The sequence below is a fragment of the Phallusia mammillata genome, chromosome 6, assembly GCF_965637545.1.
Source record: "Phallusia mammillata chromosome 6, kaPhaMamm4.hap1.1, whole genome shotgun sequence".
NCBI classification, from domain to species: domain Eukaryota; kingdom Metazoa; phylum Chordata; class Ascidiacea; order Phlebobranchia; family Ascidiidae; genus Phallusia; species Phallusia mammillata.
In genome coordinates this window covers 23,450,895-23,466,671 of record NC_137257.1, presented here as the reverse complement: position 1 = coordinate 23,466,671, position 15,777 = coordinate 23,450,895, and the positions used below count along the sequence as shown (strand labels likewise).

General features: G+C 37.4%; 2 protein-coding genes across 2 annotated transcripts; both read left to right on the top strand.

The window, feature by feature from the left end:
* The first annotated feature begins 4,334 nt into the window (after window positions 1–4,334).
* LOC145234529 (general transcription factor II-I repeat domain-containing protein 2-like) lies at window positions 4,335–5,221 on the top strand. Its single transcript, XM_080099245.1, has 2 exons — window positions 4,335–4,761; window positions 4,875–5,221. The coding sequence occupies exons 1-2, from the start codon at window positions 4,335–4,337 to the stop codon at window positions 5,219–5,221; spliced, it is 774 nt and encodes a 257-aa protein (XP_079955371.1).
* An 8,498-nt stretch (window positions 5,222–13,719) lies between these two features.
* Window positions 13,720–14,165, top strand: LOC145234528 (general transcription factor II-I repeat domain-containing protein 2-like). The gene is made up of 2 exons (XM_080099244.1): window positions 13,720–13,850; window positions 13,928–14,165. The coding sequence occupies exons 1-2, from the start codon at window positions 13,720–13,722 to the stop codon at window positions 14,163–14,165; spliced, it is 369 nt and encodes a 122-aa protein (XP_079955370.1).
* Window positions 14,166–15,777: the final 1,612 nt, after the last annotated feature.

Genomic DNA, 15,777 nt, shown 5'->3' with positions numbered 1-15,777 from the left:
CAGTTGTTTTAGGTTAACAAACGTTATAGTCCACTAGGGAGTGTACCATCAACAAATCAAATTACCACAGCATGCTTACAACATAATTACTTCTGCTGAAGGCAATAATAATCACTAAATAAAATTGTGTAAGTTATTTTTTAACCTTATGCTAGTTTTTCTGGCTTAGTGGATTTTGGGTCATTTAGTTTCAATGCAGTTGTGCAAAGTTTTTTCCCAGTGTTTTTCTTTGTTTTGGTTGGTTCTTTTTTACATTATAAATGAAAAATATGTTTTGTAATGTTTTAAACTGGTCTACTTTAGTTGTTGTCAAGATTAATGATTGCTTGGTCAAAAATAACATAAGAATTGGATTCGATATTCTAGATTCGCATCAATTATTCTAGAATACCCAATTATTCTACTTTGAACATCCCTAATCTGCTGTGAAGAAGCCTAAATTTGGTGTTAAATGCAAATGTTCCATTTTGTCAAATTATTTTCACCCTATAGACAAATATGCGGCAGATGTGCACCATGATGTTTTTGAAGGTGTGGTGTGCTGAAAGTTTTGCTTCAGGTTTGTATTATTACCCGCTTGTAAATTGTGTTTAAACATTTTGTGTTTTTACTTATCATAATAAACACTTTATTTTTGAGTGCTACTTTTTATGAGCAGACTTTGATTTACTCAAAGAAGTATTTTACTTTGGAAGGCCTAAATTCGAAAATCACTTGCTATGAATATGGTGTTGACAAAAAAAAACCAACCATAATTACGGAACACAAACTGTTGGACAAATCAAAATGGTTAGCAGACAAATATTACAATACTTACATACATAAAACAATATATTTAGCTTCACAGTACTGGTGTTTGGTAAGACATCTTTCGTTATTAATTGGAAACTATGTTCCGGATGATGACAAGCATTGGGCGATGTTCTTGGCTTTGCTCAATATTGTGGACATAGTTTGTTCTCCCAGAATATCGAATACGACACTGGTGGATTCGGAGATCACCCTTCAAGAACTTATCAATGAATTTAAAATGTTGTATCCTGACTGCACTATTACGCCTAAATTCCATTACTTTTTAATGTACCCAAGGTTTATAAGAAAAGTTGGTCCACTTATTCGCTATTCATGTATGAGATTTGAGGTAAAACATAAAACGTTAAAAAATATTGTATGTAGAGGCAACAACTATAAGAATGTGCCCCATTCAATAGCCCTTCAACATCAAATTTATCTAGCCTCACAGTTACGTGACCATGATATTTTTGCTTTTACAACAACCCGGTTAATGGTACTGTATGCAAGGCCACTGATTTTTTTGTCAATTTAGTGATTTTCCTACATCTCCGAATGTTACACAGGTTGAAAAATTTGTTGTAGATGGTATTACCTATTCTGTAAATTGGACTGTGTGCATTGGTGTTTCAGCAGACTATGTCCCACAGTTCATTTTAATTGATAAGATTTGTGCAGATGCAAATAATGAATGTTGGTTAGTTGGTCGCAAGTTAAACACTGTATACTTCCATGAACATTTTCATGCATGGGTTGTGGAAATTGGTTCTGTGTGTATGTACGTGTGTCAAAGCAAATTAACATATCCACAACCTCTATCTCTTCAATCACCATTTGGTGTATTTTTGCAAGTTGTCCGACCAAAATTTCGATTGGAACCAGTTGGGAGTGTGGGTGTTACACAATAGTTAAACATATCAGTGTTTGGTAAATACGTTGATTTTTGCTGCACAATGCCATTTACATGCTTTGTTGAAAGAAAAATACAGCTAAACCTAAAAAAATCAAAATTAGTGGTTTTGAGTTTGAGGATTTTTTTCAAAGTAAACAACCCAAAGTTTTTAGGTACAGTACCACCACCATTTTACCCAAATGATTTTGGGTAAAAAAAAATTACCCAATAAATTTGGGTATATATTTTTGGGTAAACGCCGTTGGGCAGCAAGACATTTCACCCAAAAAAATTGGGTGTATTGTCGCTAAACCCAAAGTTATCTCAGGAATTTTACCCAAATTTATTTACAGTGCATGGTTAGCAAATCGCACCATGTTGGATTACGCAACAGTCTACATGTACCAGAAAAACGGTGGCTCAGCACACAGCCTATGGAAAACTTTGAGTTGAGTGTATTTCGTAGGGTGAGGCAAATAGCGGTATAACTGAGCTAAAATATTGACCAGGCCGAAAATAGGGCACAATTGGTGGAGAGATAGTACAGCAAATTTTATGATACCTGGCCATAAAACCTGGTTGTATTCCTTGGAGTAAAATTGAACATCATTGGGTTTTACTAACTGTAGATATTGCCAATCTGATTATAATTTATTTACATCTGAATGCAGTCTATGCAATGACTGCAGATTTAAATGTTATTAAAGCTACCCACTGTTTAGTGGTATGCTTTTGTTTTACCCAGGTCATGTACAAGATGGATGGTGTCAAACCGCTGAAAGATATTCTGCAAATTAAGCTACTACCACATAATAAAGGTCTGGTGATTGTCAACTTTTCAAACAAATCAAAACCCAGAATTCCATGTCTTGACGAACCATTTAACACGACTCTTCCCCTTGATATTTTTGAGTTAGAGATTTTCACATTTGGGTGTAGGTGTTGCAATATTTTAGATGATAAAACTGAAATATAATGCCAGGTCACACCATAAACAAGCTTTTGCCGTTAAAATTAACAATCAAACTTGTTTTTCGACAGATCGGTTCATCCACTGTTGTAGGTGCACATAACAAAGGTGGAAATTCGTATTGCACGTTGGCGATTAGAAAACACAAACGTAACATCAATTAAACCGTACAACTTGAGCTAGCTATTTATTTTTGGAGCAGTGTTAAAATTTCAGTGAGTTACATAAAATATCTAGCACCTCAAAATCTACAAGTACAATACACCTTTTTACTTATCACTTCGAAGAAACAAAAATGCATGCATCTGCAAGTTACCAAATACAACACCATTGAACACCGAGTTCAACAAGATGCACACAGCTGTGGTATTTTTGTCTTGAAGTTGTACATGTATATTACAACCACCACCACCACTAAGATGTATAATGATGTTATATGTTGAAAACTGTCATGAAGCAGATATTACGAATATCAGGTTCAGAAATTGGAACAATATTCTCTCTAACCGAAGTAGTTAATTATAAAACTTAAAACCACTTTTTTTAGTAATAGTTAACAAAACAAAAATGTAATTAAAATCTACCAGGAGTTGTAGGTCTTTTCCAGCACTATTTAATACTATTCATGAGTCTACTGAGGATGAAAGTAAGTTTGATCTTTTTTTGCATGCAATGTTTCCACAAAAACTAAAAGCACGTTCACTTGATGCACTCGATGCAGGTATGCTAAGATTCCAAACGCAAGGTGGCTTAGTCTTGGAAACTCATTTTGAATTAGTGAACTGTTCCAAAATTTCAGTGTGTCAGAATGGTTGTCTGTTTGAAAGTCAATTGTGTCATCAAACCTTTTGGTTTTGTAAATTTCTATATCATCTAGTTCTAGACCAGAAGTTTCAGCTGGTTCATGTTGCCATTCCAGAAAGTTGTCTTCATCTAAAGCAGGGGTCACCAAACTACGGCCCGCGGGCCGGATCCGGCCCGCGAGGTCATTTTATCCGGCCCGCGACCGTCTTTGATAAGGCGCAATATAGCTTAGCAAATATGTCACAGTTTGCGGTTTTTGCAATGCTTGCAGTTTTAGTGTTTCTTTACTTGATTTTCTAACGCTTATTGTTGCTCGTTCCTTAGCTATTAAAGAACCTAACAGATCATGCAAATAGTAGCAAAAGTGCGTCTGGTAATAGTTGCATAATAAAGACCCGTCTTCAATTGGTACACAGGCAGTTTCCAAATCAAAATATTTGGTAGTTAAAGATCTTGTCAACTTGACCCTAAAATGTTATTAGCTATTTCCATTGATCTAGCAACGGCAAGACCGTTGATTCTAACTTAGTATGAAAGGCTGTGGAAATGTCAAAACGGATAGGGTGAAACGTAATAAGTTATCATTTTGATTTTTATAAGTTTCTGTCAAAACAGTTGTATAAGTCACGCACCCTCGGCTGTTTTTTACAACGTCATGGACACGTGAAGTGCACAAAGCCTCACAGTTCACCTTTTTTATTGTAAATTCTTCAGTGTGTTTATAATCGAACAGACAATGCGCTTTTTTGCATGATTAAGGCCATTGTCTGATAAACTTTAATATCCATTCTTGTGCGTCAAACAATCATTTGTGAGTAGCATATGTTGCAGAGACGCCATTGTTAAAGCTTATTTAGGATTTCGATTTTACTTAGTATGGCTACTAAGAAGAGAAAAGTGGACGCTGAGTGTCGTGTTTTTAATGAAGAATGGGGTGTGAAGTACTTCTTTATGAAAACGAAGGAACATAAATCTACTTGCGTAATATGCAGCGAAACTGTAGCAGTTTTGAAAGAGTACAATCTTCGACGACATTATGAAACCAAACATTCATCAACATATTCAAAGTTTACTGGAAAGGTACGCCAGAAAAAATACGAGTCCATGAAACGTGATTTAGAAACTCGAAGAAACGTGTTCACTAGGAAATTTGCTGAAAACGAGTGTGTCACTCGCACAAGCTACAAAATAGTGCCCAAAATCGCAGAACGAGGGAAACCTTTTACTGATGGTGACTTTATTAAAGAGTGCATGACAGAAGCAGCGAAAGAATTATGTCCTGAGAAGGTAGATTTGTTTGGAAGTACTGTATTAGCCTTTCAGCGAGTTCAGTTGTAAGGAGAGTGGAAGAACTGGGAGAGAACATCGTACTGCAGATACGAGACAGAGCTAAAAACCTAATGTGGTATTCTCTAGCGCTCGATGAATCTACTGATCTTTCCAGTACATCACAACTTCTTGTATTTATTCGTGGTGTTAATTTAGATTTTCAGATAACGGATGAGTTAGCATCCGTTTGCAGTATGCATGGAAAGACCACAGGTAAAGATATTTTTATGGAAGTGGAAAAAACATTACAAGACCTAAATTTACCATGGAATCGGCTGCGATGTGTCACAGTTGATGGAGGAAAAAACATGGCTGGAGCAAGGAAGGGTTTAGTGGGGCAAATCAAGACGCGGCTGGAAGAGTTACGAAGACCTGACATTGTGTACCTACACTGCATCTCATTCATCAGCAAGCACTTTGCGCAAAAGACTTAGACATTTCTTGTGTTCTGCAACCAGTCGTTTCTGCCGTCAACTTTATTCGGGGCCATGCACTCAACCACCGTCAGTTCCAAACTTTTCTTCAAGAAATCGAATGCGATTTTACTGACTTACCCTATTATACTGCAGTGCGGTGGCTTAGCTGCCACAAAGTGTTGCTTCGTTTTTACAAGCTTCGTAACGAAATTAATACGTTTCTGTCTGAAAAAGGAAGAGTCAATTCCCAAATGTCAGATCCTACCTGGCTGTCAAAGTTAGCATATGAATGAACTGAATTTAAAACTTCAGGGTAAGGATAACCTCGTCTGTGACCTTCACAGAATTATCAAATCGTTTCGGAGAAAGCTGTCATTGTTCGAGGCACAACTGGAAGAGGAGAACTTATTTTTCTTGTTTCAAAGAGTTTTGCGCCACCATTGCTGAAAAAATCAACCTCGACTTTCTGAAAAAGATTGTTAGTGACTTGAAAAAACATTTCTTGGAGAGATTTTCAGATCTTGACAGAATCGAGAGCGACGTTCTACTTTTTCAAAATCCATTTAGTTGTAACATTGGGACCTCGCCAGTTGAATTGCAGTTAGAGCTCATTGATTTGCAAGCAAATGAGTTACTAAAAGAAAGACACAGCGAAGAAAAACTCGTCGAATTCTACCAATGTCTCTCTGAGACCGAGTTTCGAAACTAAAGCAGTGTGCCGCTGGTATGGCATCAATATTCGGAACGACTTACGTCTGTGAGCAAACATTTTCGAAAATGAAGTATGTTAAATCAACACACCGAACGAGATTGACAGACGAACATTTGAAATCAATTCTTTTAATTGGATGCAGCAGCTCCAAACCAAACATCGAAGAAATCTTTAAAGCCAAATGTCAGTTTCATAAATCCCACTAACCATTTTTACTGTTTAAGTGCACACTGGGTGTAATGCAACCACACTTTCGTTGTTATGTCATTGTTAATCTTCGTTTAATAAACGTTCTTTGGCAGCTAGGGGTCTTTGGTTCATTGGGTTTGGCATGTTCAGTCTCATAATTAGTTTTCCGGAACAAGGGCATACGTTCAGGCTTGGTTGCATAAGTCATGCGACCCGCGGCAATCATTTTAAAGTTTCTCCGGCCCGCGGTGAAAAAAGTTTGGTGACCCCTGATCTAAAGCAGTGTTCCCAACCGGGGAATGCATTTATTTACGCGCCCTATACTGTACAACTCATCCTGTGTTGTTTTATACAGTTATTTGAAATACACAAACCTCAAAATTGATCCAGTTTTGCCAGGGTGCCGCAAAGTCAAAATGGTTGGGAACCACTGACCTAAAGAATTCCTAGCCTTTTTGCTACTGTGACTGACATAACCATGGTCAAGTTGTGTTGTTGAAGTTGTTTTTGTAGGGACTTCGGAAAAATGTATACTTATTAAATCTGCTGCCATGGTATGCACTTTTGCTGGTTGATGAGAAGACTATGTAATATGAGACTTAAACTTTGGATGTAAGAACAAAGCCAACAACAAAGAGAGTTGCAACATAAAATTCCTCTTATAACATCATACTCCATAAATTATGAGTATTTAGGAAGCTGCCGGAAGCTGTAAAAAAAATTGCAAAAACTTGCCCAAGTTATTAGGCTATCAACAACCAGCCAATCTTCTTGTCCAACATAATCTAGAAGCACTTCTACTTCATCCTTCGAAGCATCGTCAAAGTTGAATTCCACCTTGTCTCATTGCTTTCCTTCAGGGTGCTTTTCAGTTTTTAGTTTAATCCAGATCTTTTAAATTGCTGCTAGTGCCCTTCACTTCAGAAACAGTGGACGCAATTTTCTGCACATACATTAGGGCAATCCTTTCTTCTGGAATGCAAATTTTTCTTCTGGAATGCAATTTAAGTATTTTCTCCAGACTTTTTTAAATCTTGGAATTCATACACAGTTAAAACTTGAGACTTTAGAAAGTCATTAATCACAAAATGCACTGTCAGAGATCCAAAGTGGCGAGATTTTAAATCAGTCGACATGTCACAGGTGGAACACATTTTGTACCAAAGAAGATTTTGCAAGTTTTGCAGCATTTCGTTTTATTGTGTTCCTAGATGGAACAAAAATTCCTTAGATTCAACTCTTCCAGCCTTTGTCCCAATTTCAATTGAAATGTCAGCAAGTTTCTCCATTCCTTTTCCTTCAATAGCTGAAAAAGGACGCATGTCTAGTAGGGTGATAAATTGTGTTGAAGCTTCAAGAATTTGGTCTTTGTATGCTTCTGGTAGTGTTTTCTTTACTTGCACAAAACTGGAAATTTTTCCTGCTTTTACGTCTCTGAACACAATGAGTGGTCATGCTTCAGTGTTTTTTTGCATTTCTTACGCCATAAAATTCTAAAACCTTGGAATGGCAACTCCGTTGTTACGTCATTGTCGTCACGCTTGAATAACAGTGTTAGGAAACAACTGTGCGCTTTATTGTAAACAGTAAAAAAGCAAGTTTTGTTCCTTTTTTTAGACAATTTAAACACTTTTTGCTGCTATATTTTGAATTTTACTTTAGTTTTTTGGTAAAACGGTTATCATAACACTCGATATTGGCTGTTTGTGAAAACGAGCGTTGTAAAAAGCAGAGCGTTTTCGAAAGCCTTAAAAAAGAATTTTTCTTTACAATAGACTGCTGCGTTTTTGTTACTTTTGTTAAGTTGATACTTTTTAAGAAAACATTTATTTTGAATAATCGGCTGCGAAATAGAGGAAAGATAAATCAGATTAAATTACAAAACTACCGTACAGTTAATATTTGTTTTTGGGCAGTGTGCACTTGTTAAGGGCTGTGCACACCAGACGCGGTTGACGGTTGCGGCTAGCGATATCAGCGCCAGCGGTAGTTGGCGGATTTTCCGCGTAACGTTTGGCGCGACGTTGACCCTTCACACCGGCAATGCGGTTGGCGTCAGCGACTTTTGTTGCTAAGAAAACTGGGTCAATGTGCTTGTTGCGATTTAAGGTACTGTTGCGAATATGTTATATCGCAGTGTAACTAGTTTAGCAACTTAGAAGAAGTAAGGAAAGAAAATACGCGATCTGACTACACGGGAATACAACAAAACAGAACTTAAGAGCGTTAGTAAAATTTATTGAAAGAGACGTTATAGAAAATATAAGTAACTTAAACAAAACACCACACACAATTTACTTACTTTTCAGCAAGGCAATCTTGAACAAACGAACGTACACAAACTAGTTACTATTTTAACAGTGAGAGAGCTAGTTAGTTAGTCCATTCCTAGATTAGCAAACGCGAATATATAGTGAAATGACAACGCATTATTGTAGCTCGGAGCGAAGGTGGTGTCGCTCCGAAACAAAGGAAATAATTATTGTGCAACGAAGGCGGCTACAAGACACGATTTTACGATTACGTAAGTGCTAGGGTGTGTTGTTTTAGAAAACGGGACATCCAAGACCGCTAGACTTTAAAGCAGGGGTGGGCAAACTTTTCAATGCACAGGCCGCATTCAAAAGTTCTTAATGTTATCGGGCCGCATAGTATTTAACCAACGGCCGCCATTGTTTGCTTGTTTTTGTTTTAAAATAACTGGTGTAAAGAATTTGGTTTATATTATGTATATATACCATTTAACTTGGTGCACAAGTTTAGCTAAACGAAGCTAACTATTGATGACGTCATAATCTGTATTGTGACGATTGCGGGGCCTGTTTTTTCTCATTGTTTGCACACAATAAGCGGATAAAAAGCCTGACGCATATAGTTACTAAGCTGGTAATCTTTTTTCCAGTCTCACGAAATCTGTTTTTAGCAGTTTAAAAATCAAAATATTTGGCAAAATAGTTTTAGTTACGTCTCGGCCCAATGCATGTATTTTAAAACGGGCCACACAAACTCGTCTCCGCGGCCGCATGTTGTGCACGCCTGATCTAGCCCAAAAATATTTTCAGCTATGTGCAAATACGTTTGTTGTCACTTGACTAGGCAAAAATTGGTTAAAACGCTACAATTGTAATTGTTTCAAAATAAACAAGCATTTTAAGCACGTTTTTTTCTTAATAAATTCCTTGCGCCAACATTAAACAAGGCGAGCTGCTTTTAGTATCCATCCTTAGGTGTTGTGCGGGTCTGTGTTAATGATTCTAAACCCGTGTTTAATGTCCGTTTGCAATGTACTGCAACGACCTAAACTTGATCCAAAGTGACCAAAGTTTTGGCGTCAACAGTGCAAAGTCGGCTGTATTTGAAAACGTGAATAGCTTTTACTTTTATCGAACGAAGAAATTGTGTCAAGTGACGATTTGCATAATAACGTGGCAGAAACAACAGGCAAAGGCACATAAAAAGTATCTATGTTTAGTTCATATGCTGGTACGGGTACAGATACAGCACATGGTATAGGTATCGGCAAGTCGCACCCTCGGTACTTTTTATTATTTTTTAAAAACTCTACGCCTGTGCTTATAATACTATTCAGCGTTGCTCGGTAACTTTCTCTTTAAAATTTACTAACACTTGGCGGGCCGCATGAACTCCTTTGCCGGGCCGCATGCGGCCCGCGGGCCGTAGTTTGCCCACCCCTGCTTTAAAGGAAATACAAAATTGCCTTGACGTGTCAGATGTGCCGCTAAAATAAAAATACACAAAAATATAAAATACACATTGCTACATGCTCGACATCCCACAGTAAAAGTTTCCAAAAACAATTGCAACAGCAACATTGGATTTTGTTTACTTCTGCCATTGCTGTTGAAGCACACTTTCCTGTTTTACTGACACTTTATGTTTCAAAGTTGACAATATAGACGCAATAACAAAAAATCAGTGGTTCCCAAACTTTTTCATATTTTTTTCAAAACGGATTATTTCAAGGGCTCGCGGTCCTTAAGCCTGAATGTGTATTTCATAAAAACGAAAGTTGATTGCAGGATTTTAGCTAGTTATGCAAAATTGCGCATAACAATCATCCAAAGACAGCTTGTGACATCACAAACAGGACAAAAAACATTGCAATTGTGCGCAAACAATTGCTTTTATGATAGTTGTCATTCAATAAAGATCATTGTTTAGCAATGGAGACAGTAGATTCTCAATTCTACTTTGATTTAAACTTATTCAGTGGCACAAACTGACGCCAAATAAGATTATAGAATTGCTTCAACCGCTTCGCGGTCCCCCCAAAATTGCCTCACGGACCCCAGTTTGGGAACCGCTGACATAAATGAACACAATTTAGAAAACACAAGATTGCAGAAATGCAAAGACACACATAAAAGCTTAAATGTAAGAAGATGCATGTGCATAAACTTGCACATTGTTGCACAACCACAATGATGCTAGATGGTGTCAAATGTGACGACAAAAGTTGTATTCGTTGGCTTGTGGCATCTCTTTCTCTGAAGTTTTTTTTCCATGTGATGTTTAAAGAATACGCTGCAGACAGTGCACACTGTTTCGACCTATAAGGTCTCATCAGTGCAGCTAGTCTGACAAACATGTCACAAATTCATGTCTTGGAACCTAGAAATCCATCCACAACATTTTCTTTTCTTGCCATGAAGTTTATTGAACTAGTGCACTGGAGTTGCTGAATCAGTCAATAGACATGTAGATTAGGAGAAGTTCCTACAGTTCTGCAACAAATCATAGTTGTAAAAGAAGCAATACATTTAGAATTTATACCAAAATTCACCTACACATAGGCTCATATGAATAGTGTTTCCATCCTGGTAAGATTCCAACAGCAGCCTCTCTTGTACTTTTCTTTTTGCAAAGTAGTGGTTACATAATTACAAACCACCCAAGAATAATCAAAAAGCTGTAAATAAAAGTTCTTGAAACCACTGGTAATAAAATTTTAGTACGTTTGTGTTCAGTATTGAACTTTAAACTCTTTACAAAAAAATTAAACGACCATTGCAAACTAATTTGCTAAAAACATCCAAAAAACAATTAAGACAAGACAATTTGTACCAATACTATCAGTACTTCATTGACTCCATTCTTATTTTTCTGGTAAATAACAATAAAACAATCAAACAAAAAGACCGAAATCACGCCGAAATGGATCGTAAACAAGTCGAACATCCGCCGAATATCAAGTTTTCCATCCAGCAGTCTAGCGCGGCTGACGGAAAAGTTAAATCCGATTTAACTTTGCCGTCAGCCGCTTCAACCGAGAAAATCACGCCGTCACGGCATTTCGCTGTCTGGTGTGAATACCCCGTCGCTTGCCGTTGAACGTAAAAACGCGTCGCTGTCCGCCAACCGCGTCTGGTGTGAATCTTGCTTTAAACTAGGCCAGTGGTTCTCAACCCGGGCCCTGGTACGAGCTCTGTATTTCGGGGGGTCATGAATGTAGCCTACCGAGAAACACCCACTAAAAATCAGTGAGTCATTATCTTTTGTAATGTGCAGAACTGAGTGTATGCTGCAAATGTCTTTAATCTTTATCCACATCGAGGTTTGTCACAGTTGCAGTTTGTTGTTTACTCTATTCGACTAGTTTAAAGCCGAAATTAATAAATTTCAACACAAGTTTGCCATTTACATCTTTGACAGGGGGTCAAGATCTTACATTGTTATTTAAAGGGGTCCACAAGGCCCAACATATACTTAGAAAATGAAAGGTTGAGAAACACTGGACTAGACAATGAATAGTTTAGCTCCTAAAAGAATTGAGGCTGCTTCTGCATCAACAACATGATGATTGATGCTGTACTGACCTATGAAAGGTAGACAATAGAAAACACTCCGAATCTGACTCAAATCTGAATAAACAAACCTATTGCTGAATAAATCAATTCCAAATGACGCCAAACATTATAGTTAATATTTACAAGTCTATATTTTGACAAGACGAAACAACAGCCCCACAAGCGGTTGAACATACCACACAAATACCAAACAGCACTGAGTTGTTATCTTACTGTGTCTCTATTTTCATTATATCTCTCTATATTTTAGGTTTTAAAATGCTTGTTTATATAGGGATCGGGTCACGAGATTAGTTGCATAAAACACACACGCGAAATGCTTACTATGTTTTGCCGTAGTTGCAAACACTTATGTGTCGTTAAAGACGTTGCAAACACTTATGTGCGAAGGTCAACAAAACAAAACACATGTGACAAATGTTTGAATGGAAAGTCCAAAGTATGATCAAAGAAATCCAGAGTCCGATACCAATGCCAATTAGACTCTCATGAACACCAAAGATTGGAACAATACCTCAAGGTTGTATTTGGATGTAATAAAACTACCGTATGCTATCTTAAACTAATACAATGTCACTTCAAAAACGTTTACATGTTGGGATTTTAAAAATAGCTCTTCTCAAACAGTCATATAAAGGTGTGACAAAAAAAACACCCCCACAGAAGAGACGAACTATTACATCAGGCATGCCCAAAGTCCGGCCCGCGTTCATATTTCATCCGGCCCACAGCCTCTTTCAGAAAATCAATTATATGTGGCCCGCCAATACTGTTGTACAAAGTACAAAATAAACGGGTGTTACGTCGTTTTTCAACAGTTGTGAATTAAATTTCTCTCAGCCAAACGTAATAATAGTTTTGCAACGTCACTGTTGAAATGACAATTAGTGTTCCATTTTAACATGCCGCTTGCTCAAAATGCAATTATTCATCAACCAAGGTCAATTTAGAAGACAAATCTACTTTGTCTTTAACAATACGCATTGTTTCAAATAATGTGAATTTACAATGCAAATGAAATATATGCTCATAAAGATCTGTAAAACATGCTCATCAAACTAGAAGCGCGTTGTCAGAAGAGCTTCAAACCATAGTTATAATATTCAGACATCAGTTTAGCTCAAGACGAGACCATAGTTATAATATTCAGATATCAGTTTAGCTCAATACCCTGTCAGAAAGTTTATAAAAAAACAGGAGGTTTTTGTTTGAAGAAAGTAATTTGTAATTTATCTCGTCTTTGTCTGATCAATAAACAGTTTGTACAAATACACACGAACGAGCAAAATATGTTCACTCTCTAACGATAAAATTCATTTCGTGCAAGACTTAATTGAAGTGTTACATAACAGTGTTACAACAGGTAAAAAAGCAATTTTATGTTTCACCACAGGAGTAGTAAACTAGTGGCACTCGCGACCCCGTTTTAATCTCTTTTTTCGCCAATTTCCAAAATGGCAACCGTAAGTAAGAAAAGTTGACAGCGAGGGCCGCCGTTTCCAGGACCAGTGGAAATCTGAAAATTTTTTCACTGAGTTGCGAAACAACTGCGTTTGCCTAATTTGCCAAGAGACTGTGGCTGTGTTCAAAGAGTTTAATATAAAGAGGCACTACCAGACGAAGCATACTAATTATGAGAAGTTAGCTGGGAACGAACGCCGTGAAAAATTGAAGCATCTGGAAGCTGGTTTAACGGCACATCAACGCTTTTTCACAAGAGCCAGTAAGTCAAATGAAAATGCCACAAAAGCTAGCTATGCTAGCTTATCAAAGACTGTGTGATGAAAATGGTAGAGAACATTTGTCCAGAGAAAAAGCAACAGTTCGCTAATGTTTGCCTGGCTGGTAGCACTATGTCACGAAGAATTGAGGAAGTTTCATCTGATATTAAGAGACAGTTGGAGGCAAAAGGAGTGGAGTTTGATTTTTTTTTCGTTAGCCTGCGACGAAAGCACGGATGCACCCGACACAGCTCAGTTACTGATTTTTTTTTAGAGGAGTGGACAGTGAAATGAACGTGAGTGAAGAGCTACTTGATCTCCAGAGCATTAAGAACCAAAAAAGAGGGATCGATTTATTTGCTTCTGTTTGTTCCGCTGTAGATGACATAAAACTACAGTGGAATAAAGTCAGTGGGATTATTACGGATGGCGCCCCTGCCATGGTCGGCGAGCACACTGGATTATCAACCCTAGTGTGCAACAAAGTCAGCGAAGCAACATCTAAAATATGATCATGTTATGAAACCGGTGATAAAGGCTATTAATTATATTCGCTCTAAAGCCTTGTGCCACCGCCAGTTTCAACAATTTCTACTGGACATCAACGCTGACTACGCAGATGTTGTGTATCACACTGAAGTAAGGCAGCGTTTTTACTCTCTTAAAGAGGAAATTGGACAATTCTTGGCAAAAAAAGGACAAGTCGTGTCAGAACTAACTGATCCTGTTTGGCTGGCTGATTTTGGATTTTTAGTTGATATATCGCGACATCTCAACATCCTGAACACGAATCTTCAGGGACAAAATGCAGTGATAAGCCAACTATATTCACATATCAAAGCCTTTCGGACCAAGTTGCCACTTTTCCAAAGCCACCTGTCAAAAACGCAGCCCGATACCATACATTTCCGATCGCTGCAAGAAATAATAACCCGTTTCCCAGCGCACAATATCAGTGCGCAAACGAAGATCAGTGCGAAAATTTTTTCCTTTCCATTTTCCGTGGATCCAAGTGACGTTCCTGCCCAGCTGCAGTTGGAGCTCATTGAGCTGCAGTGTGACACGGAGTGTTGCAACCGACACAAACAACTCCCACTGGTCCACTTTTACCAGCAGCTAGACAGATTGAAGCAGATTCGTACATTTGTTAAGAAAATGTTGAGCTTGTTTGGCTCGACATACTTATGCGAGCATACATTCTCTGTTATGAACATAAATAAGAACCGTGTGAGGACAAGACTGAGTGACTCCCACCTGCTTGACATCTTGCGCATTAAAACTACTGTTTTTCAGCCAGATCTGTCTCATTTACTGCAGTCGAGACCGCAGTTTCATCCATCACATTAAAATGTAAACATGTTCGTTGTTGTTGATTCTGTTGTTGTTAAAGGTTTGGAAATTTCATTTAATACATTGTTTGTTTTCAATTATTTCTATTTCAACCTGCATTTATCAAGGTAGTTATCAGATTTACCTAGCAGTAAACAGCATAGCAAAACAAAGCAAAATAAAAGGAAATACAAAATGCAATCCTCTGCAAGTAGCATGTAAAATTTATACTGGCCCACAAGACCATTTTTTACGTCAATGTGGCTCCTGAGCCAAAAAGTTTGGGCACCCCTGTATTACATGAAAACAAAAATCCAAGTGAAAATAATCCCAAGTTGGAAATCACTGCACTAGAAAATAAAGTTAAATAGATTATCTCTATTTTAAACCAACACCACTCTTTAAACTCCAGATTTTAGAAGAAAAAAACAACAGAAACGTGTCTTGACAATCCAATTTTTTTCTAGTGTCTTGACAAACTAGTTTTTTGCAAATTTCTAATGTAGTAGTAATTTCAATTCTGTTAAAAAAATGTGTAAAAAGGACGTTGTGTTGTAAATGGATAATACAATGTTTGTTGTCACAGGCAATTCGGTAGTCAGACACAAATCCACCCAAACGAATTAAAAACATGGCATCAAGAAGAAACACTGCATTAGAACAGTGGTTATTCCAAGAACTCCACAAAAAATGTTTTTTTGCTATGTTTTTTTTTTGCTATGTTTTTTAAATAACTTATTTGGCAAGTAAAGAAACGCATATAGTCTGCAGAGACAACAGAATCTGTCATAAACA